The sequence below is a fragment of the Arachis duranensis genome, chromosome 6 (assembly GCF_000817695.3).
Source record: "Arachis duranensis cultivar V14167 chromosome 6, aradu.V14167.gnm2.J7QH, whole genome shotgun sequence".
Lineage (NCBI taxonomy): Eukaryota > Viridiplantae > Streptophyta > Magnoliopsida > Fabales > Fabaceae > Arachis > Arachis duranensis.
In genome coordinates, this window is record NC_029777.3 from 102615115 (window position 1) to 102640461 (window position 25347).

Here is a 25347-nt window from a genome sequence, read left to right on the forward strand (position 1 = left end):
TCATATGTTGCTGCGTTTTATAACTGAATTATATATGCTATGTTGCAGCTCTATAAAAAGTTATTATATATGATATGATGCAGCTATATGAATCTGAATTATATATGTTGTGCTGTAGGGTTTGATGCAAGTTATTCAAGAGATGATGTCGGCGTTAGAGCATCGATTATGCTTGAGACATCTGTATGCGAATTACAAGAAAGCATATGGAGGTGGGACTGTTTTGCGGGATCTAATTTTATCAATAGCTAAAGCTACATATGTTGAGGAATGGGAGAGGAGGATGACTCAACTAATGAACATCAACCGTCAATGCTATGAAAAGTTATCATCATTGGATCCAAAGCTCTGGTGCAAGAGCCATTTCACGTTTCTTGCTAAGAGCGACATGTTGATGAATAACATATCTGAAGCTTTCAATGGTAGGATCTTGGAGGCAAGATACAAGCCCATACTTACTATGTTCGAGTGGATTCGATGTTATTGGATGTCTCGGTTTGCTGAAAAAAAGAAGAAGGCCGAAAAATATGAGGGTACAATCATGCCTAAACCCAAAAAGAGGCTTGATGTCATTGCTACGCGAGCTATGGAGTGGCAAGCAAGATGGGCTGGAGGACTGAAATACGAAGTTTCTCATAAGAATCGGATGATTGTTGAGAGGTTTGTGGTTGACTTGTTGGCTGGAACGTGTAGCTGCAGATTTTGGGGGTTATGTGGAATGCCCTGCCCGCATGCTTGTTGTGCCATATTCGAGAAAGGGGACAGTCCAAAAGATTATTGCAGCAAATTTTATAGCCCAGCAGCCTATGTTGCAACTTATGGTAACTTAGTTTCTCCAATCAATGGAGAAAATATGTGGCCGAAGGTTGAGTGTGACACCATCATACCTCCCATCTTTAGGGTGAAGCCAGGAAGACCACGGATGGTGAGGATCAGAGAACCTGATAAGAACCGTTCTCAGACAAAGCTAAGGAGGACGGGTTCATCTGTTACATGTAGCAACTGCGGCCAATATGGACATAATAGAAGGCATTGTCCCAATCCAATAGTGTCAGGTATCATGCAAATCTAAACCTACAAACTGTTGCTTTTACTGTTTTAAATTCGAAATTATAGGGTATTTGAGGTGTATGAAAATTTATTATGTTGTGTTATAAATTGTTGTGAATTGATTTGGATTGCAAACAAATTATGCTGCCTTATAAATAGACTATAAGATGATTATCAATTGATTATGTTGTGTTATAAATAAATTGTAAATGGATTATAAATTCATTGAAAAAAGAGCTGAATATTCATGTTGCAATCTGCTGTTTACCTGATTTCAGAACCTGGTGTTGCTGCTGCCGCCAACGGAGAAGGTTCGAACGCTGCTGACACTGTGCCTACTGCTGCTGCTGCTGATCCTGCAACTGCTGTTGACACTAATCCTGCTGCCGACAACAGATCCGGTATGAATATCCGCAGATCTGAGTGAATAAGGCAAACAGGGGTAGGCAGGGGAAGAGGAAGGGGCAGGGGAAGGGGTAGAGGAAGGGGTAGAGCTACATCTTCACAACCACTCCCCACCACACCTGCATCTTCCTAACAGCTACCTGCCACACCTGCTGTTGCTGTCTCCACTCAACCACTTCCCATACTTGCAACTTCAGCTTCTCAGGCTCCAACCACATCCACCGGTGCAGTGGCTCCAACCACAGCCACCTCACAACAAGCCTTACCTCTTGAAGGGCCAGCCTCCCAGCCTCTCCTAGCTGTGGCAACTGCAAAATCTGACCAAGCACCTAAAGCATTTTCTCAACCTTTACCAAAGACAAAGGTGTTTGGTGTGAGGAGAAGTGGGCGGCTGAAGTTAGGAGTGATGAAGCAAAAAGGAGCACCTAGTCTACATATAGACCTAAGTGATGACTGAAGTCTCTTTATATTTATAGTTAGGGTTGTTGGGGTTGCTGTTAAATAGTATATCTTGTGATGAATTATGTCTATGTGGCCACTGTTTATTATGTGGATAGGACCACTATTTTGATATTTTGTAATCAGGTTGGACCACTTTTAATTGTTGCACTTTTTGGATCTTTATTTTGGCTTAGCTATATGTGGCATATTATATGACCACTTATGTTATGATATTTTGTATAAGTATGGCTTACAGGAACACTTAATGAAAATATATGTAGCATATTTTCTAGCCACTTCTTGCTGTAAGTTGTTGTCAATTGTGAAAATTTAACTATTCAGATTGATAAAGTTGCTTCCCAACTATCATTTGTTATACACACAAAATACATCAAAGTGCAAAATTGATTCAAACTAAACTTAATTAACTTTAATTGGATTGAAGCCATACAATCTCTTATATTACAACTTCATAGCACACATAACTCTAAACTCTTGCAAACCACATTCCAATTATTAAGACTAGCAAAAACATAAATAGCATATATTGCATTTTACATTGAATTTTCATATTGTCATCCAACCTCCCAACTTGTTCTCGGAGAATATTCAACTCATCACATAATCTACCCACACAAGCATCTATTTCTTTGCCTTCAATTAATCTCTCCATCTCCACGTTTAGCCTCTCTATCTTTCTTTCTTGTGCATCTAATTTTCACATTTCAGCCTCCAGCTTAGCAGAATTTTGTGTTCCAACAACTCCAACAGCAGCAGCAGACACGTTACTTCTTGCACCAACTTCATCAACCCACTCAAAAAATTTGCATCTTCTGTTAGGGAATGAAACAAATCTTCTATTAGGATTCTTTGTTGTTCCTGAAATTTGAAGACTCAGAGTGTCACCACACAAACAGTGAACCCACCTTTCCTTTTCCTTTGGCCACCCATTCTTTGCACCATCATCAACCTCAATCCGATCAAAATCATCAATCCACTCAAAAAAGTTGCATTTTGGTATCTTCCCACAAGTAACATACCTTCTACCATGGTCAGAAACGGCTGAGAAATGGCGGACGGTTACTGCCTCTCCACAGAAACACAAGTGTCTTCTTTCCTTCGAGTACGAGCTCCTGAAAACACAGCTTCCCGAAGAGAGAATGAATGAGGTTTCTTGACTATGTGCCATAAAGTTGGAGAATATGAAAACTGAAATTGAAGAAGGGAGAAGAAGAGAAACCTCAGATACTGCAATGCGAGTGTTTATAGGGAGAAGACAGGGGTAAATAAGTCATTCCATAGCTCACTAACGTTTTTTTTAACGTCAAACGTTAATAGGGACTTAATTGAAAAAAAAATAAGGTACAGGGACCCAATTGAAAAGAAAAAAAATATAGGGACCTAATTGAAAATTCGGTGAAACTATAGGAACCTGCAGAGTAATTAAACCTTTTCTTTTCATCCAAACAACACACAAATAACTCCATTTTTCCTTCTATTTTCTCTCTCTCATTTTTTTCTTTTTATTTTTTTTCCTTTCAATTTTTTTTTCTATATCCAAAAAAAACCTAAATTCCATACATGCAAGGAAGATACCTTCACAAAAGATGGGAGATATCAGATACCGACTATGATCTCCAAAAACATTTTTATTGTTGAACACACAACTATTCTATAACGGTTATGTTACATGTACACCAATTTCAACTACTATATATAGATATGTATACAAATACAAAAGTTAAAAAATTAAAAACCAAATCCACTCTCACTCAACACCACCCTACTCTCCCCAATATCGATTACACGCACCTCCTTCCCCCTCTCACGCACAATTCTCTCCTATTTCCCCCTCTCTGTCACACGATTTTCTCCTCTTTCTCTTTGTCATAGGTAGGGGTGGCAATATGTACCCTACTCGCAGGTACCCAATCCGATCCCACCCGGTCGAGTAAGGTTGCTAACCCGATCCGCAACGGATAGGGTAAGGTGCAGGTAGGGTTTTCATGCGGGTCGAGTAGGGTGCGGGTTGAGCTTTAACCTTACCCGACCAACCCGCACCCTATATATGTATATGTTATATACTTGTATAAAAATATGTTCTAAGTGGATGTTGAACCAAAGACCTCTCACTAAATATAAAAGATCCTTAGTCATTAAAAGAAGATCATTAATTGATAATTTAATAAACTTTTTTTTACATAAAAGTCAGTTCTATTTTAAATTATCATCAAGTTATATAATAATGTTGCATCATTTTTTATAACCCGCGGGTAGGGTCGGATATCCGCGGGTTAAGAGCGGGTAGGGTTAGGGTTGAGATATTCTCAACCCGCGGATATGATAGAATTGAATTTATATAAAAATCTCAACCCGCGGATAGGATAGGATTAGGGTTGACTCCAAACTCTACCCTACCCTACCCATTGCCACCCCTAGTCACAGGCGCGATTTCTTCCTCTAGGCGTGATTTTCAGCTGCGCTACAATTCCCAAGCACGTTTGTCAAACAGAAAGCTCATCTCCAATCTGTTCAAGTCAGATGTACTTACTCCTCCAACTCTTACATAGTATGAATTGTTGAAGAATCTGCAGAAACAGCAGAAAGTTTAATTAAAACACTACTTGGTGTCATTTTCAACCTACTAGATGAGTTATATTGAGTTATCAACAGTCAATAATATTCTCTCCATTTCCATTTATATGTTAATTATGTTACTTGGGACAATGTCAATTGATCAATGATGTATCAAAAAGCAACCGTGACAAGTAAAAAGAATCAGAGGGAATAAATTTTTAGACAAAGTTTCAAAATTACTATTGCTTGTTATCAAAAGCCGATGCACGTTTAGTGAAATCAATTTGACCTCTGTGTGCTGAAGAAATCTATCAACATATATGTGTGCAACAAATCAATAACCTCAACAAAACAACAAATTATTAGAACTTAGAACAAATGTGGCTAAAGGATAACAATATATATTGGGCTGAGTTTGTGAAATGTTAAAAGTAGTTATGCTCGGCATCCGTTTTATAATATCGGCAAAGTGATGAAATTCAGAAATCCCAAGTTCTCTCAACATCTTCTCCATTCATGAACCTTAACCCTCAATTTCAAAATATGAAAAAAATCATATTATAGCTATTAGCAACCTCCCATTCTGCCATTTTCAGTCACCATACTTCAAACTTCACATAGTCTCAATCATGCCATGAGAACTTTCATAGTTTGGTTAGATCTAAGCAAACCCCATTGATTGGAAATCTAGCATTAGCAACATAAGAGCATAGATACCCGTGGATCTCCAGAATCTTGTTTCAATCTACAACCACAACGACAACTACAACAACAAATCCAATCTAATTCAACGAATTTTCCTCTCTCCCTGGCTACACAATACAAGCTCTCCACAACAGTTAACAACAAAAGAGGATATAACACTCAAAATTTGCTTAGCTGGGAAGGAACTAGCCTCAGATCTTACAAAGTTAACTTCTTTTACTTCCACCAAAGATATCCATCACAACCCTATAATAAAGATAGAAACTTTGAGCTAAGTTCTTAATTCCCATCAAAATTCATTATAAGAATTGTCAACACTTAAAAAAACCCGGAAGAAATCAAGAAACTCACAAACTGGTAATAATAATCTTATTTCTCTAGTTCCCAATAAGTTTCACTTTATTTTATTGTGTTAAAATCTTGCTTTCAAAAAAGAAATATATATTACATATTCTAATTTATTATTTATTATTATTAAGAATGAAATTCTTCAAAGAGAACTTTCAGAAAGATGAACACATGCCAATTGGGTCTGAAGTAGTTTTTCCTCTGCCGCAATCTCCAAGAGCAGGGATTCCAACCAAGCAAAGCTCAACCTCAAGGATCCAAACGCGCCACTCACAGCGATGAGAATTCGGTGCAAGTCGACTCGGCACCACGCACAGAGGAGCTCCAGCAGAGGGCATAGCAACAGCACAACAGGCGGTTGAGCTCCACGAACCAGTGACACGATAAGAGAGCTACACGTTCATAAAGCCGTTAGGTGATGATACCTACGTTCACAAAGCTATGTGTCCACGTTCACAGAGAAGGATCCTAATTTTGCGGAACAAATCCTAATTATTCAAAATCCTATATTTAGAAAAGTTGTTCAAGTTAGCTGATAGTATAGTTGGCCCCTATACTTACCATCCATTCGTATTTTGTGGTCTAAGGAGAAAGAATGATCCAACGCAAAATATGTGGTGTGGCTTTAGAATTAGAGTATATGCTTGAGAAGTGGCAATATGTGCAATTTCCTCAATTTGATCATGCTTTGGCCTAATCATGATGTTTATCTTCTTTCACAATTTTATTATCTCTAACGCTAACAAAATTAAAGATATACATTGCATTAATACATTATTGATTATACAGACATAGCTTACATCGAGCCAACTAATTCCATGGTAACAGCAGGAAAGATTCTTTGTTTGGTGTAACTTAAACTCTTCAATGGTGTTGTCTTTTTCAGAACATTCACCACCTTTGTCCTCCATTCATGTCATTCATAATCACGATATCCATTTTTTCACTTATCACCAAGGAGGATTGAGTTCTAGCCTTGAAGGTATTCTTACCTTCAGTTCAAGCTTCACAAGAGTTCTAGTTTCGAAAGCGAACACCACATCCATCATCTCGGAGGCCTCTCCAGTGCAGTCCAACCAAATTTACCTTTCCTAAAATCTGAAAGGACCCGAAATGCCGCTTGTTGAACATTTCCATTAAATACTTGGAGTGCAAGCTTCTCTACAAATCTGCAGTCTCATAAAAATGTTATAAATGAAACCAAAACTATATATATTCTGAAGAGACATGCCTGTTCAACACGTTTTACCGCATAAATGATAAATCGATGCAATAAAAACAGATTTAGAAAAATGAGGGACATACGTTTTGCCGCATTGACTATCTACATCAATCTTATATCGCTTGCGAAGAGCATCTCCACCTGCATTGAGCAAAGGGTAAGAATCATAAGTTTGAAGACGGGAAAAGGGGAATCAAGATGTTGTCACAAAGAAGCCCATCCATTTTCAAAGATCCAGAAATTGTTAAATAAATAACCAAACAATTAACTGGAACGGGGTCGTATGTACCTACTGCTGGAAGCTTTGAAAGCATCTGCACAAGAATTGCAGCAACATCAGTGACATCATAGGACCTCTCTCCAATGTCATCACATATGGCGAGTTTTATAGCAGCTGATTGGTCACTGATTCGCATTGGAAGTATCCCAGGAGAATCCAACAGTTCAAGATCTTTTCCGAAACGAACCCACCTTTTGCATTCAGAAAGAAATACGATAAGTTTATGAATAATTAACTTAATTGTCGTTGACATATCTACCATCGTTTCTTTTTTGAGCTAAAACTTCAAATTTAGACAGAACAAATTAGTTGTATTATACTATTATTGTGGCTAATCTTGTTTTTGAAACTATTAGGACTTGAACAGAACATACTGCTATTTTCCTCTAGGTGTGTTTTATTTTAGTCAGTGGAGGAGACTAGTTCTTATATTACTGGAAAGCTAGAATAATTAAGTCACAGTCGTGTTTTAAACCCTAAACCCTAAATCCCCCAGCTGTTGAACACTGATAAAAGTTCAAGACTTAAGTACTCAACATTAGAAGCCATTAGTTTCAACTTAAACAGAATACAAGTTCATGAACAATTAAGAAACTGTTCCAATTTTCAAAACACTTTCAACCTCTTGGTAACAAATAAAATGAATAAATTACCTCAATTCTCTTGTAACTCCTGGTCTGGGGGCTGCAGGGCACATTCTTCGCTTTAGTAAACGATTTATCAACGATGACTTTCCAACATTAGGGTATCCAACTATTCCAGCTCGAACCTTTACACAGTGACATGAATAATTCACTTCAACTTAGTTATATTCATTTGAAACAAGTACTAAAGAGTGAGAACTAGTGTAAAACTTAAAAAGAAAAATACTTTTTTTTTGTAAAATGAAAAACACAAGAAATAGCCTAAAGATTATACACAGCAATCAGATAGATTATTTTGGTTATGCAATTTACTGATCCAAACTTTCACTCAAACAATGTGTTTCACTATATTTATATCATTTAGGAGTTATAAGAATGCTGCAACAGAGAAAGAGGTACAAAATTACTATCCATATGGTTTAAATTATGTTTTTCTTGTATAGATATTAGATAATGAAAGGAATTCTTTTGAGCAATAAGAGAAATTCTTTTGCCAAATAATTATTAAAGGAATGACACAACTAAAATTGACACTTAATTACTACATAACCCACCGGACGAGGAAGCAGTCCTTTGGCTCTGCGTTTAATATTTACATCGGCTGCTAATTCCTTTGCTAACCGGCCTAGCTTCATTGTACCCTTTGCAATACATACAACACAGAATTAAGTATGTGGCATGTGAAACTTCCTAACAAGACATCAAGAGCTAAAAAGAAATTAATTTATATACCATTCCAAGTTGCCCGTTGGAGAAGACCACCTTTGTGCCTTGCTTAGCAAAATAAGCTGCCCAAGCATTACGATCGGCAGTTGATATCATGTCTTCTCTATTAAGAACCAAAATTCTCCTTCTATTACCAAGCCATAGATCCATCTATACAAGAAGAGCGATAGCGAGGTCAAGAGTTTACATGTGTTATCTTTATCACAGTGCCAAATGACTAGATTTTCCATTGGTTGTAGGAGTGTCACCAATATTCTATGCCCCCATTAAGAAGCACAAAGAATCCATGAAAAATGGCTGGCACCTTGTGATAAAACTACTTTCCAGATAAAGAGGCTACAATCGATAACAATAATAATTAAAAAAAAAAAGAGCAGCCTGATGCTCAAGATTCCCACATTGTGCAGGGTATGGGCAAGGTCTACACCCAACCGGTGTTAATCTAGATGACTTAACATGATATATACATCCATGACTGATTTTGCAGTTTGGACCAGTACTAATCTAGACGGGCATAACATGATATATACAACAGTGACTTATTTCGTTCGAACAAATAGCCTTGAAGTTACGTGGAGATAACTCAAGCATTGCTCCAAAGCTGGTCTATTGATCAACAATATAGAATCCCCCAACCAAAACAAACAAACTAACTTGCCTGTGGATGAGTTGTGGACATTGGAATTCTGCCATCTCGCACCTCAATGACAACATCCATCAACCTAAGCTGCTCCTTGAGTTCTTTCTCTGCTTTTGCAATATGACCAGGAAACCACTGCCCAATTAACCCTCCACATACAATTAGCTACAGTAACTAAGCTTATACATAGGGCAACATGAATTCAAAATAATAATACCTGCACAGGGCGCAATGCCTTTGTCCAGTAATAAAGATCATTGTCAAGATCACTCCAATAATCATTATCTCCTTGGAAGCCATCAAATACGTTGCTATTCACATTGACATTGCCATATCCATCATGGCCTTTCACACCAACAATCTGCAAATTTTACATCACAATTAAAACTATTCAAGAACACGTTCTAGAATCTAGATAATTCCAAAAGAATACGGCAGTGTTTGTTTGGCGATAAATATTAGAACTTCAACGAAAAGGGTTGGTTTCTTACCTGAACGGTAGGAGAATGGGAAGAGAGGTTGGGTGTGGCAGAGAGAGCTGATGGGGAAGACCTCCCTCCTCCACCTCCGCCGCTGGGAAGAAAGAGAGAAGGTGTGACTGCCGGAAAGTTGTGAAGCCATAAACTTGAAAGCTGAACACTCATAACTATGCTGCTGCTCATTTCTCAGCTGGATCAGTAACAACCACAACGCAATTTTAGATAATTCTATAGGAAAATGGAAAATATCTCCTTTTAAAAATAAAGAAAAAAGAATACTGCAATTTTTTTCTCTAATATTTTTCATCTGTAATTTAATAAGAAAAATTACACTGCGCATTAAAAAGGGGAAAATTCTCAAAACCGAAAAAAAAAATTAAAAATGTGGTAAAAACGTGTCGGACAAGTGTGTCTCTTCAGAATATACATAGTTTTGGTTTCATTTAGAACATGCTTTTATGACACTGCAGAATTCTAGAGAAGCTTGCACTCCAAGTGTTTAATGGAAATGTTCAACAACATTCCAGGTCTTGGCAGATTTTAGGAAAGGTAAATTCGGTTGGACTGCACTGGAGACACCTTTGAGATGATGGAATGATGGATGTTGTGGTGAGGTGATAGATATGAGCTTAGATGCATGATTATATAGTGTAGTGAGGTGAATTTTTGTCTCTGTTGTTAACATGAGATTATACAATGCTCCCCCTGTGAATTTGTCTCCAAGAAAAATTATAATATTCATGAATTCAAAAATGTTTACTCTAGGGAACCAGAGAGCATACATACTGGACTAGGCAAGTAATGCTTAACTACATTGAATAAATTTGCATGGCCTTGACATGACTTTGACTAATAACACACATACAAATATGCATTGAAAAAGTACAAAATTTCAATAAACATTACTAAACAGAGGCAAGAAAGAACAATCATCATTCAGCAACAAACATTACAAACAGCAACAAGTAATCACACTATTACCAAATTCAAAAAGAATGAAAACCAGATAACCCCAATCATAAACACCATTACCAAATTAAATAAAAAATCAACCAAAAATCACCTTAGAAATCAAAAACTCAATCTCTTGAACTCAATAATTACATCAGTTATCCAACTAAATAATTGCATCACAGTTATCATAAACTGATTTCAAAGCCTAGAAGCAGAGTGAAATTGCATCACAGTTATCATAAACTGATTTCAAAGCCTAGAAGCAGAGTGAAATTAAAAACATGAAGCATATAATAAATCAAAAGATCACCAATTGCAAATTTTTTAATAAGAACAGAAGTTAAGAACAATGAAAAATGAAAAAAGATTCAACAGTTTTGAACCCAATTTTAATAAAGCTCATCACAATGATTAACAACAACAAAAAGTACCGAAGGAACGGTGAATCAGTAACAGGCAGTGCAAATTTAAAATTTAAAAGTTATCAATTTGAAATTTATCATCAAATACAATCAGTGAGCAAAGCCAATCAACCAAGCACTGACTAAGTATTCTGTTCTGATTCTGTGACTGGGAAGCAACAAATTCAGCAACAAATTCAAGTTACAGCAACAAATTTAACAAATCCAAGTAAAGTCCCGATTTACAGCAACATTTAGATTAGTAACAAGGCAAATTTGATTAGCAATTCAGCAACATGCAAAAATACAGGGAGAAGGAAAATCTGAAAAAGAGAGAACAGGGAAGGATGGTGCAGGGACTCACCAACGGTAGACGGCGAGTCGGCGACCACCCCACGGAAGGAGACAAAGCAAGAGACAACCCCACGAGTTGCTTCTGCCGCCGGCGACGAGACAGACGAACCACGAGATGCCAGTGACTGAGACGAGACTCGAGTGAGACTGGGAGGCAGAATCGAGCAGAGACAACCACAGACGACGAGCAGCAACCAACACGCACAGCTCGAGCACTCACTGGCGGAGGGAGGTGCGAGCAGCCGAGCACAGAGGAGACCGGCGAGATGCGAGCACCCGACGTGGAGGATCCGGCGAGAGGCCCGAGAGCACGAAGACGGAAGTTCTTGAGTGCGATGGACGGCGGCAGCAGTCTCTCACTACGACAGACGGCGACAACTATTGGTGGAGGCTAGAGTTTGCTTTCTTTGGTGGAGGCTAGGGCAGTTTGCTCTTTGCTGAAGGAAGGAGTTGGAGAAGGGGGGAATGGGGGATAACGCGTGCAAGTTTTCCCTTTCATGGGGGATAACGACGTCGTTTTCTGTAAACCGGTCGGGTTCCGGTCCGACCCGCTTGAAGGTAACCGGCCGGTTCAGCGATTTTTAAACGGTTTTTGATTTTGCGGTTTTACACACTGGATTGGACATTTTTGCCGGTTTTTGGTTAAATCGATTCGACCGGTCGGTCCGGTCCGGTTTTCAAAACATTTCATACAAGACATATCTTTTTTGTTCTTTTATAATTTACATTTTCCAAAAAGAAATATCCGAAGTTTTAAAACATTTTAGAACGCTAGAAGATCTATGATTCACATATAAGATGGTCTGTCTTATATTTACATTTAAAACGTTTATAATAGCAAATTCAACGAAATAGTCTTTCTTATATGATTCACACATCCCACGTGTACTTATCAATTATACTGAGCAACATAATGGCAATAAGTTTTCTCTGTTTTTAGACCTTCCAACCTAAATTTCGCATAATTGTTAGTAGTTGTTCATAATTATCTTAAGCTTTTCCTATTTTTCTTCTAAGTAGGAGTTTATGCGCCCTCAAAATTGTTGAAGCAAGCCGGATCACAATGTTTATCCGGAATCATCCTCAACTTGTAAGTAATGATTATCTACTTAACCATTTTGGAATCACGGCTAAGCTGCTAATTTGGGATTTTAATTAAGAGTTAGCACCGCCAGAATATGCCCAAGCTCTTCCACTTATTTTGATTCAGGATAAGAAAAATTTAGGACACAGTAAAGAGTAAATAGATTTTTTTTTCTTTTTTATAAATAACCATCTTGAAGCTCTCAAGGTCCTCATGCAAAACATATATTAGGCATTGATGTAACATCTGAAATAATATTATGGAAGAAGGACACCCTGCATACGCTGATACACAGAAGCATAAGAATAAAGCAGCTTATTTAATTATATAAGCTGCTAACATTCCAAGATTTTAGATCTTACATTATCTATTTGTGACTCTTTGACACGAGAGAAGGTATACTCTGTTCATACCTGAAGAAATTAAGAGGATCAACCTTGAAATACTTCTCACCCCAAACGCTAGCTTACTTATAGCTTGAGTAGCCATTAATGTTATTGACCCCAATGTCAAGGTCTCTTTAGTTGACATATGAAGCTCTAGGAGACTTTGAATAAGCTTAGTAGCCATTATGTCCTCATGAATTTTACTTGCCACAAGGTGCCACTTATAAATAAGCTTAGTTGCATTCTGTTCCAATGTTCTTTTAACTCTGAATACTGTTACGGTTGATGGAACTGCAACTAGTTTGACCTTCCATGCTAGAATGACTCCAAAGCTTGCTCCACCACCACCTCTAATGGCCGAGAAAAGGCCTCACTCATAGCTTTTCTGTCAAGAAGCCTTCCCTTCACATCAATCATGTGGGCATCAACTATGTTATCAGCAGCAAGGCCATCAAGAATCCATAGCCACCGCTACTGAAGTGTCCACCAACTCCTACAGAGGGGCATACAATATACCGGGTACAAACAAGATAAAAATCGGGCTTTTAAATCTTTAACAATAATTTATAAAAATATTTATTTATACAAATACTTATTTATAAAGAAGAAAATTGTTATCGAGAAGTTGATATTCCGATAAATCATTTGATGAATGTGCTAAGGGAGTGCTGAATGTGCTATCTTCCGCAGTCCAGATGATGATTTGCGTTGCTAAATCATTTGATGCTCCGATTAAGGCTAAAGTCTTATCTAAGTGAATTGGATTTGTTTTCTCCTCCTTTATATGAAGTTAAATAATATACCTTATACAATATCTTCCTAATATTGATCATTCTAATTATTTTTCAGCTTTTTGTTTCCTATAGCAGATTCTGCCCGGCCATGTTCAATGCTTGGCCTTGGTGACATTGTCATTCCTGGTAGGCTGACTTGTTTATTGATGTATTTTCTTGCAAATGTATCCGGCTTTTTGTAGCACTAAGATTAGTGTGTAGAACTTCTTAATTTATATCTGGTATTGGATTCTGATATGTTATAGAAAAAGAGTTGTTCATTAATAAGTGAGTAGGGAGATTGAAATTTTTAAGTGGCTCAACTTGAGGAATGTTAAAATGCAAGTTTTTGAAACAAAGGTAATGCATTTCACCACATTATCTGTCAATTTATAGGGACGCAAAAGTGAGTTTCATGTGGAATGAGGAGGAATGGTTCATGAAACCTCAAAATCCATTGGTAGAGCAACAAACAGCAACAAAATAAAATACTAAATGTTATCTTCCTAATTACACTTGATATAACAAAAAAGTTAAATGTAAATTTTTGTGGTAGTGTCATCCTCTACTAACAAGAACTTCTAAGATCTTCACCTAATTTAAGTCTGTAAAATTCTTCTTTGAGATTATTCTAATCTTCAATTTTGTTTCACCTATGGTTAACCACATATTTAATCAATGACTATTTTATAGAGGCTGTATGGTTGTTTCAATCATTGTTCTCTACGTGACCATTTGAATAGGGAATTTTTCGTATCTCATTTCTGTTATGAAACATGTTTCATATTTTCTTATATGCTTCACATTGTGGAATTAGTCATCAAAAGATAATATACTTTTTTTTTATTGTATTCCCTGTATGTACTGCAGAATTTTATGCAGTTTTCATCTTTCATATTTTCATACTTATGTGCATTTTGGGGTAATGAGTCAGTGACTTCTATGTCATAATTTTGTTATTTCATTCTTTTGATAAAATACTTTCAGATATCTTCGTAGCATTGGCTTTGCGGCTTGATGTGTCCAGAGAAAAACAGCCTCAATATTTCAAAAAGCTCATTTTTAGGATATACTATTGCCTTGGCGCTTTCAATTTTTGTGATGAATTGGTTTCAAGCTGCTCAGGTGACTGGATCTGAGTACTTATTTCTTCTTTTACTTCCCCCTTCTGTTCTTGGCTTTCGCTCATAATGTCATGGTAGTTTAAGATGGAAAGTATTTGAAAATCATATTGACACATATGGCTGATCAAGCATGTGAAAATACATGTTTCTTTGACAATTTTTTTGAATAATCTGATGAAATGTATATCCGGCTTAATTAAGCCCAAGTAGTGTGGTGGGCCAGCCTGCAGTTTGAAAACAGTTACAAAATTAAGTACTAAAGTTGCAAAGTTCCTCCTTTTTTATATTTACTCAAATATCATTAAAATATTCATCTATTATAAATGAACTTTGAAGTCTTAGTACATTTTAGTAGGAAAGAGTACTATTGAAATTAGCTTTTTTAGATTCAGGTGATATATTCAGCCTACTCTTTTATACATTGTACCTGCTGTAATTGGATCTTTGGTTGTTCGTTGCATATGGAATGCTAATGTTAAACAGGTTCGTTTGACTTACTAATTTTACCTATGATCTGTTCATTGTTAAGTTCTTACTAATTTTTTGTGAGGCCAGTACATATCCAATAGGGTACTTTGCAAAAACAAATTACTTGCAAGTTCCAAACATTTTCTTTTTGAAATAAAAATACCTAATGGTTCATTGATAATGGATCAAAAGTTAAATTCTATTTTGGAAATTAATTGAATGTTAGAAACCACTGGAAAGGGTGTGAGTTTTAATTTTGGTTTGAAACTATAACATTGTCTACAGTAAATAAGAAAATGTCTAATTAGTGTAGTAACTAAATTTTTCTTTTACCAGTAAGATTTTAACTGTTTTTCAAACAAACTGCATCATGTTGCAGATCAAAACTAAATCTTATACATGTTTACAAATGTAAATTGACCTAAAGTTTCCTATTAAGGTTTTTATAAGGTTATTAAGTATGTTTAACATTTTACCATAGTAATAACAATTCTTATGAACCGAGTTAGTTAAAGAAAGACTGAATGTAGGTTTAACTAGACTCAAACCTGTAAAATTCATGCATAACAACTTTATAACTTTGTTTCAAATCAGTTATTGGAGTTCGACAAGTCGAAGATAGCCAACTCATCTCAAGAAGAGAGTGATCCCAAATTTAGCAAAAAGGTGGAATAAACTTGCATACCATAACTCTTTGGAGTTGAAATATTGGAGTTGAAGTAGAAATAGTCATTTTCTGGATCCCAGTTGCCTGCAACGCTAGCTTATTCAGCAGCATATATTTGTAAAAGATTTGTGATTGAGAAATATATCACTAGTCCCATTTTTCAGCTCAAGCATTTTTCTATCACTTAACCGATTTTCTTTTATCTCCTTTTGTTCCTTCTTATCTTTTTGTTGTTTCCAAAATCGTTTTCACTAAGTTTACCTGAGTACATATAATTTTGAGAAGTTTGCAAGAGAAAGGCTTCTTTGTTCGATGACATTTTTAATTAGGATAAAATATATTTTTTATCCTTAAAATTTGTTAAAACTTAAAAGTTTTAAAAATATTCATAAATTTTATTTTATTTTAATTTTGTCCGAAAATTTTTTTAATTGTATCAAATATATCTATGACAGCTAATTTTTTAAAAATTTATGACCAATTCAACAATAATTTTATAAGTACAACTTTTAACACAAACAAATCAGACATAGTTATCATGTATTATTATTGAATTAGTCATACATTTTTTGAAAATTTAGCTGTTAGAGATATATTTGATAGAAATAAAAAATTTTAAAAATAAAAAATATATTTTACCTTTTTTATTATTAGAAAAGATAGTAGCTTAAAATTGTAAAGCGAAATGTAAATAAACTGCTAAATTGTTGTAAAAGTTTTTGATCAAATACAAGAAAGAAATTAATTAATGGAAAAAAGAATGGAGAATTAACTAATATAAACTCAAATACAAGAAAAAAATAAATTATTTAACGTTTAATTTTATAAAATGTTCAATGTAGATGGTTGAAATTTCCTGCAAAAAGTATTTCTATACAATATTTTTGGAACTTAAATCTGGGTTAGCCTCTAAGCATAGCCATCAAGATCCTAACAAAAGAACCAGATAGTTTAGCAATCCCTATACTATGGTATTTACTATTTAGTATTTACCTCATCCCTATTTACCTTTTTATCCCTAATTTCATTAAAATACTTCAAATTACCCTTCCTTTTTAAACCCTAAAACTAACGCTAAGAGTTGATTTCATTGCAAGGGTTCAGAGCCTACATGATGGAGAAGAAAATAAAACTTATTGGCGACATCATTGAAGCACCAAATGTTGAGAAGATGATCTTTCTTGAGATGATTCCTCCTAGCAATGTCGCACCAAGAAGAACTCGCTAGATTATATGTCGATGCAGAGGTCATATTCCACTTCTTCAGAACCTGATCATGGCACACTTCACCTGACGGTTCTATCAGCCCTACTTTCATCCCAATCAGCCGCCCCTTCTCATCCCGAGCCTCAAGAACCCTCATAATCGCTGCGTCTTTGTGTGCCAAGAACTTGCACTCCTCGTTTATCTGCTTCTCTGGCATCGCTAACCGGCTGTTATTAGGCTCCAAATCTGTCTTTGTTAACTTCCTTTGCATCACAAAAGTTACATCAAATCCTTTCAGTGAAGCGATAATCGCCTTGAACATTTCCGGAAGCTCTGGAATATCAGTCTTTGTTGTTGATGTAGATGCCAATGTGGATCCTGTTGAAGGCGATGTAAATGCCAATGTGGATTCTGTTGAAGGCGATGATGTAGCATCCTTCTTATTCAGCGTTCTCTTGCCTTTATTCTCTTTCATGCGTGCCTTTCCAAGAGAGTGGTGCAGCTTCAAAGCTTTGGATAACCTCTCGAGTACCGCATAGTCCTCTTTGCAGTAGACACTCTTATTTGCCTTCATTGCTGCCAGGTTCACTTTGCAGTACTCCGGATCCTGCAGGGACACTATGACGTCAATTCTTGTAAGGCGGAATGGCTTCGGAGCCATAGCTTCTAGTGTTTTCAAATCCAGCTTCAGCAACTCCTTCAAAGTTTTCTTGCTTCTCATCTTGGTAACCATTGATGACACTAGAAACACTTTCCAAAAACAGGTTAGACTTTTTTTTTCACAAGAATGTGAGACTCATGAATCAGAATTTATAGGATGTGCTTTATTTAGAGTTTAAGCTATGATAGAATTAAATACTTTCTGTTTTTTAAAAATCAATTACGGAAGATTTTGATTAATTTTATCCTGTGTAAGTTTAATTTAAGATATGATATGATATGATAAGATACTGTTTCAAAATAATTATCTGATATGATCTTAGTCTTTAATATCTCAATTGACAGGTTTAACACAACACAAGTTTTCACTCGACTTTCGTTTATGTTGTTTCCAAATTTGTTTTCGTTCAAGTTTAACTGGATAGTGGATACACACAGTTTTAACTTTTAATTGAATGTTAGATATGATTTTAATTTTGATTTGAAAATTTTTCTTCTGTAAGGTTTTAACTGATTTTTCAACCCAAGCATTTTTCTATCACTTAACTGATTTTTTTTTTCACGTAAAAAAAAGAAACGGATTTTCTTTTATTTCCCTTTTTTTGTTCTCTCGTCTTTTTGTTGTCTCCAAGTTGGTTTTCATTCAAGTTTAACTGGATGGATGTTCGTAGTTTTGATTTTGACTTTTCATGGTGGAGAAGCATTAGCAACCCTCACCTTCTTCTCTAACCCATTGGGGAACCTGAATCAATCAATTTTAGTTTCTCTTTCTTTAATAGGTAGAATCTTCCTGTGCTAGTGTTAAAGGTCACACTTTTTCAAGAACCCAGTTGCAGATTTGTCCTTGTTTCAGTTGAAGATGGGTATTTGCAACCAGGATGCAATCAAGCAGTTGCAATCCATGATGGAAAATGGTGTGTTCTTCACAACCTTCAAAATAAATAAATAAATCAGTCGCATCTTGCATTCTTATTTTACTTCCATGATCTGTAATTGATAAAGATTCCTTCTTTTTTTTTTTGTCTCGTTCCAGTGAATGAGCAGCAGAAGATCACATTCCAGGTTTGCTTTTTTTTTTTTTTCTTTTAGTTAATATGCTTAGATTCTTATATGTTTGATCTTGGATATTGAGAAAAGATTTAAGGGAAAAAGAAACAATTTAACTTATGATTCATGATCTGCAACTTGATTTGGTAAAGGAGAAGAAAGACAAAAGCTTTTCTTTTTGTTTGTTTGTTTGAAATTCCAAATTAAGGGAATCAAATGATATGATAAGCATCAGTTTGCAAGACCAGAGGAAGCCATGTCTGTTTTAATGACTCTTTTTAGTAGTTTGAACTAAAACTTAAAATTTGAATTTATATTTTATAGTATATTTTATTTAAATTTAAATTAAGATAATTCTGTATTTATATTTGTGTTTTAAAATTAATAAATGATAAAATAAATAAAAATTGTGTTCTTCATTTGAGAAAATTTAGATAAGCTCTTCTTTTTTTCTGAAAAGAAAAAAAAAGCTTTGGAGAAGCAATTCCTCATTTTTTAATATCTTGTCTTTGTTGATTTCCAATCTTTTATACCGAGACTAGTATTTAAACAAAGTTTCTACTACACTTTTTTTTTTTTTAGTGTTTCCTGTTACTTGATGTGTGTATCATTTCTATTCGTGTGTTGTCCAGACTGGACTATTTGTATATGACATTTTCTGGGATTTCTTCACTCCAGTGATGGTTAGCGCTGCTAAATCATTTGATGCTCCGATAAAGGTTAAAGTCTTATCTGAGTGAATTGAGTTTATTTTCTCTTCCTTTATATGAAGTTAAATAATATACCTTATACAATATCTTCCTAATATTATCATTCCAATTATTTTTCCGCTTTTGTCCCCCACAGCAGATTCTACCCGGCCATTTTCAATGCTTGGCCTTGGTGACATTGTCATCCCTGGTAGGCTGACTTGTTTATTGATGTATTTTCTTGCAAATGTATCCGGCTTTTTGTAGCAGTAAGATTAGTGTAGAACTTCTTAATTTATATCTGGTATTGGATTCTGATATATTGTAGGAAAGGAGTTGTTCATTATTGAGTGAGTAGGGAGGTTAAATTTTTAAGTGGCTCAACTTGAGGAATGTTAAAATGCAAGTTTTTGAAATGCATTTCACCACATTTTCTGTCAATTTATAGGGACACAAAAGTGAGTTTCATGTGGAATGAGGAGGAATGGTTCCTCTCACCTTTGGCTTCATGAAACCTCAAAAGCCATTGGTAGAGCAACAAAATAAAATACTAAATGTTATCTCCCTAATTACACCTAATATAACAAAAAAGTTAAATGTAAATTCTTGTGGTAGTGTCATCCTCTACTAACCAGAACTTCTAAGATCTTCACCTAATTTAAGTCTGTAAAATTCTTCTTTGAGATTATTCTGATCTTCAATTTTGTTTCATCTATGGTTAACCACATATTTAGTCAATGACTATTTTATAGAGGCTGTATGGTTGTTTTAATCATTGTTCTCTATGTGACCATTTGAATAGGGAACTTTTCCTATCTCATTTCTGTTATGAAACATGTTTCATATTTTCTTATATGCTTCACATTGTGGAATTAGTCATGAAAAGATTATATACTTTTTTCTATTGTATTCCCTGTATGTACTGCAGAATTTTATATAGTTTTCATCTTTCATATTTTCATACTTTGTGCATTTTGGGGTAAAGAGTCAGTGACTTCTATGTCATAATTTTGTTATTTCATTTTTTTGATAAAATACCCTCAGGTATCTTCATAGCATTGGCTTTGCGGTTTGATGTGTCTAGAGGAAAACAGGCTCAATATTTCAAAAGCTCATTTTTAGGATATACTATTGGCTTGGCGCTTACAATTTTTGTGATGAATTGGTTTCAAGCTGCTCAGATGACTGGATCTGAGTACTCATTTCTTCTTTTACTTCCCTCTTCTGTTCTTGGCTTTCACTCATGATGTCATGGTAGTTTAAGATGGAAATTATTTGAAGATCATATTGACACATGGCTGATCAAGCATGTGAAAATATCATGTTTCTTTGACAATTTTGTGAATAATCTGATGAAATGTGCATCTGGCTGACAAAATTAAGGCCATGTAGTGTGCTGGGCCAGCCTGCAGTTTGTAAACAGCTACAAAATTAAGTACTAAAGTTGCAAAGTTCCTCCCTTTTTTATGTTTACTCAAATATCATTAAAATATTTATCTATTATAAATGAACTTTGAAGTCAGTACATTTTAGTAGAAAAGAGTACTATTGAAATTAGCTTTTTTAGATTCAGGTTATATACATATATATATAGGAAATGCATTCTCTTTTAACATGGATTGATTGGATTCCCCTTCACCCCTCTCCTTCTTTCCTTTTATCTTTGTTTCAGCATGCTCTTTTATACATTGTACCTGCTGTAATTGGATCTTTGGCAACCATGATGACACTAGAAACACTTTCCAAAAACAGGTTAGACTTTTTTTCACAAGAATGTGAGACTCATGAATCATAATTTATAGGATGTGCTTTATTTAGAGTTTTAAGTTATGATAGAATTAAATACTTTCTGTTTTTAAAAATCAATTACGGAAGATTTTGATTCATTTTAATTTGTGTAAGTTTAATTTAAGATATGATATGATAAGATACTGTTTCAAAGTAATTATCTAATATGATCTTAGTTTTTAATATCTCAATTGACAGGTTTAACTGGACACAGCACAAGTTTTCACTCGACTTCGTTTATGTTGTTTCCAAATTGGTTTTCGTTCAAGTTTAATTGGATAGTGGATACACATAGTTTTAATTGATTGTTAGATATGATTTCAATTTTGATTTGAAACTAACTTTCTTCGGATTTTATTTTCTTTTCCTTTTTTTTTTCCTCTCTTGTCTTTTTGTTGTTTTCAAGTTTGTTTTCACTCATGTTTAACTGGATATTCGTAGTTTTGACTTTGACTTTTGACACGATTACAAGACCAAGAGAAAGCCTTGTCTGTTTTAATGGCTATTTTAGTAGTTTGAACTAAATCTTAAAATTTGAATTTATATTTTATATTTTATTTAAATTTAAATAAAGATAATTATGTATTTATATTTATGCTTTAAAGTTAATAAATGATAAAATAAATAAAAATAGCAACTTAAAATTGAAAAGCAAAATGTAAATAAAATGTTAAATTACTCTAAAACTTTTGAGTTGATGAAAGGTAGATGCTAGGAGAACGAGATTAGCGTTTTTAACGGAAAAAATGAAAATTTGAGTAATGTAAACCAAATACAAGACAAAAAAATATATATGATTATGTGACATTTAATTTTATAAAAAATTCAATGTTTATTGTATATGGTTGAAAGTTCTTAAAAAGAGGATTTGTGTACAATGTTTTTGAAACCTAAATTTGGACTGGCCTCTAGGTATTGCCATCAAGATTCTAACCAAGAATCAATGAAATAACCTAACAATATCTAAGACGGTATATTTTTGCACAAAAAACGTAAATAATAGATCTTTTAATTTTTTTTAATAATATTACTCTAGTTAATTTTTTTTAATATTTGTAATAGTTGCTGGTTGGATTTTGAAAGCAAAAAAGAGGGAGAGCGCTCTTTTCGCCATTTAGCCACCTTCACCAGTCTAGTTAGTTTCATCCTTTCACCACCAAAGAAAGAAAGAAAGAAAATATGTAATTTTGGAGAACATTTTTCAGAAAAAATAATAATAATAATAGAAGAAGTGAGAGTTACTTAGAAGAAAAAGAAAAACAATGGGTTCGATTCGGACGATGATGATGATAATGTTATACTTTTTATCGGTTTTCATGTTAGTTTCGGGAGAGAGAATTTTCATGAAGCTGGAAGGGTCAAGATTCAATGATACGAGGGTTATGCTTATGAGCAGAATTTTGTTACCAATAATTGTAGTTATATCATTTACGAATAACATTTTTTATACATTTTAAATATAATAGATTATCTTAAACCTATTTTGCAACTAAAATATCCAAATATAAATTAATTGTCATATAATTAATTATTTTAAGAATGCAATTATAGAAATAAGACCCCTAAATTTAAATAAGTCAAAGTATTCCCTTTAGATAACAAATGTCATAAGTCAAATTAGTTTTTTGAAATTCTTAGAGACTAACTTAACTCGTGCACATATACAGCAGATTCTTTTACAACAATACAACCTTTACAAAGCAATGAGAAATTAAGATACAAAGGTGAATAGGGGTTTCAAGATCTCCATTATTTGTCACATTCTGCTTCATGAAGCTGCACATAAGGAAAAAAAAATGTACACAAGAAATACAATTATTAATATGGTACAGGTATACGAACTGGAGGGGGTGCTGACTCCATGTCTTCAACAATAAGATTGAAGAGAGCCTTCGTTATACGGCCTTCTTTCCCTGCAAGGAATACATAAACAAATTTTGGTTCAACGGGATTAGAGGAGAGTCCAGAACCCGATCGATTGAGGCGGAGATTCAAGTTAACAGATTAATGTGATAAGTGATAACAAAAACGACTTAGATACTTCATCTTAATCTGAAACTTTAAAGAAGTGAGTTTATGGGTGTTTCCATGTGATCACAACTCACTTGAAATTCCAAACAAATAAATAAATATATAGATCATTTCATGAAGATGAAAGTATGACATTCAATCTGCTAATTATTACAAGAAATGCACAATGGGAACTATCAATATATAAAGTGTAATTAAGCTACATCAAATCTGTTAAATTATTATTAGGATATGGCATTTCAAAAACTAACCAAACAATAAACCAAAATTGTCCTGCATAAAATGTTAAGCTCCATATAACTGAGAATATACACTTCTTGCAGTTAGTTACAATGTACAGGAAAAAAATTATAAGAATGAGAAAAAAAAAAAAAAGGATTCTTTGGCATGATGAAGCTATTTACACCACCGAATATGAGGGCAAGAAAATTTGAGTTTTTTCTTTATCCTAGCAAGGAAGGAGCCCACATTTTCCTGAAACTATATCCTATACTGATTGTTTACATCAGTAGTTGTAGTTTCAACAAACCAGTAGTAACATGAACAAGATACTACCATAGAAAGAATAGATGGCAATTTTCAAAGAAACACAATAACAAGCCATTGAAGGAACTCCCGCATAATCCACCTAAATTCTTATAACAAATTGTCTCTATATATATATAGTGATTCACAAGAAATTCATATCATTTTTGGAGGAAGTAATGAAAGAACTCACCATCTCCAATAACTTGCTCGTCCCACTGCACTACAGGGCAAACAAGAACGCCACTGCNNATGTTTCATCCTTATCCCACGAAGCTTACCCTTGCTCAACAACTTCTCGGCAAGCGTCAAAACCCTCTTAGCTGTGCAGCCACTAAGAATTTTATCGAAGTGGGGCATTATAAGCTCCTTCTCTTTAGTCACAAAAGCCACATTCATATTAGGCCCCTCAGCAACAAATCCCTCGTGATCAAGCCAAATGCCGGCAAAGGCACCAGCTTCTTCGGCTTCCATCTTCGAGAGCACATTTGGGAGGTAATTTACACTCTTAGTTGTTGCAAACTGTGGCGGTTTAATGGGTATTGATGAAGTAACAACTTTAACTCCCCTGGAACTAGTTGATGCCAATGACAGATCCTGTATTACAATTGCGTATAGAGAAGATTGGTGGCACCCTGCAGGGGATAGCTGAAAATCACCGGGTCCTGATGAGAGCCAGTATCTTAGTGATCCTTTTCGACATTTGGAAGCACTTACAGTTTGTATGAGGATTCTTCTTATGCTTTCGCGATCGAATGGAGGATCTATCTTAGACATGGATGCTGACCTCAAAAAGCGATCAAGGTGTTGATCTAGCTCATATAGGTACCTGTCATGCACAAAATACATCACTTGGAAAGTGGAAACATCTTTTTTTAACTACTAGATCCTTTTTTAGTTGATGGAGACATGCAAAAGCGAGGAAGTGAATATCTTTCATTAGCCAAGAATTGTACTCTGCTTGTCAACATACCACCCGGTAGCAATGTGACTCAAAACCCATCCAATGGTGGTTAGGTAGTATGTCGGCTTGGAATACAATGAAAGCTACATTCAAGGAAGAGTATCTGAAGAGATTGATCATATAACATCCACATGTAAAATTGGAGAAACCCAGCCTCTATCCTCAAATAGTACAAATGCAAACTCCAAAATTAAAGAGCGGCATTCATGGGTTGGAAATTACTGACCCGTCCATTATTGCCGCAGTATCGAAGACACCATGGCCCCTGTGTACCATGTGGTCGTCCATAGGAATAACCATAACAGCAGGGTCCGTGGTTACCCCACCAAAAATGCTTGAATACATGGCAAGGTATTGTTGCTTGCCTTTTATTGTTTCTCTGAATGTTTTCAACCTTTCAATAGCCTTATACATGAAATAAATAAATAAATATTTTCAGTTAGTTTTTATCAGTAATAGGAAAACTGAATATATCGTTCAAAAGAGAGGACCATCTTTGTATGTGTTTTTCTTCTAATCTAATGTGTCCATCAAACATTGATGAATAATTAGAATTAGGTCACAATAAGAAACTTCCAACACCTCTTCTTCCAGTTCCCAAATCTATTGTTAAAGAGTTACAACAAATTTGCACTTGTTTCTTTTCCTTTAGGTGTTTTGATTTAAACTATCGCTAAAGTGAATAATCCAACAATTCACAAAGAAATGA

The 25347-nt window shown here is 34.9% G+C and overlaps 4 protein-coding genes and 1 pseudogene across 10 annotated transcripts in view; 2 read left to right on the forward strand and 3 right to left on the reverse strand.

Annotated features, from left to right (window-relative positions):
• Positions 1-6266: 6266 nt before the first annotated feature.
• Positions 6267-11681, reverse strand: LOC107495191 (DAR GTPase 3, chloroplastic). The gene is made up of 10 exons (XM_016116298.3): positions 11237-11681; positions 9530-9707; positions 9256-9399; positions 9057-9173; positions 8405-8548; positions 8227-8313; positions 7682-7797; positions 7038-7219; positions 6832-6889; positions 6267-6695 (listed from the first exon to the last, which is right to left on the reverse strand). Exons 2-10 carry the CDS (start codon positions 9698-9700, stop codon positions 6572-6574), a joined length of 1143 nt encoding a protein of 380 aa, XP_015971784.1. The 5' UTR covers positions 9701-9707; positions 11237-11681; the 3' UTR covers positions 6267-6571.
• A 42-nt stretch (positions 11682-11723) lies between these two features.
• On the forward strand, positions 11724-15791 carry LOC107495137 (signal peptide peptidase-like; annotated as a pseudogene).
• Positions 15792-16815: 1024 nt separating this feature from the next.
• LOC107495139 (B3 domain-containing protein At2g24670) lies at positions 16816-17667 on the reverse strand. Its single transcript, XM_052263128.1, has one exon. It carries the CDS (start codon positions 17665-17667, stop codon positions 16816-16818), a length of 852 nt encoding a protein of 283 aa, XP_052119088.1.
• On the forward strand, positions 16829-21562 carry LOC110272849 (signal peptide peptidase 2-like). 7 transcript variants are annotated; one of them, XM_052263220.1, is made up of 7 exons: positions 16829-17430; positions 17518-17698; positions 18394-18508; positions 18628-18656; positions 19274-19359; positions 19471-19541; positions 20375-20781. In XM_052263220.1, the coding sequence occupies exons 3-7, from the start codon at positions 18454-18456 to the stop codon at positions 20575-20577; spliced, it is 444 nt and encodes a 147-aa protein (XP_052119180.1). In that variant the 5' UTR covers positions 16829-17430; positions 17518-17698; positions 18394-18453; the 3' UTR covers positions 20578-20781. The 7 variants fall into 7 exon arrangements, 5 of the variants coding, with proteins under 5 accessions (XP_052119180.1, XP_052119179.1, XP_052119178.1 ...); XR_008010573.1 differs by lacking the exons at positions 16829-17430; positions 17518-17698 and adding exons at positions 21003-21082; positions 21317-21562 and having other exon boundaries at positions 17715-18508; positions 19274-19360; positions 19491-19541; positions 20375-20525; XM_052263222.1 differs by lacking the exons at positions 16829-17430; positions 17518-17698 and adding exons at positions 21003-21082; positions 21295-21557 and having other exon boundaries at positions 17721-18508; positions 20375-20525.
• Positions 21563-22772: 1210 nt separating this feature from the next.
• LOC107495173 (D-amino-acid transaminase, chloroplastic) overlaps positions 22773-25347 on the reverse strand; it is a 3102-nt gene continuing 527 nt past the window's right edge. Inside the window, 4 exon segments of the mRNA XM_016116271.3 lie at positions 22773-23031; positions 23868-23929; positions 23931-24503; positions 24865-25043. Of these exon segments, the coding sequence (XP_015971757.2) occupies positions 22937-23031; positions 23868-23929; positions 23931-24503; positions 24865-25043 (909 nt within the window). The 3' untranslated portion in view covers positions 22773-22936.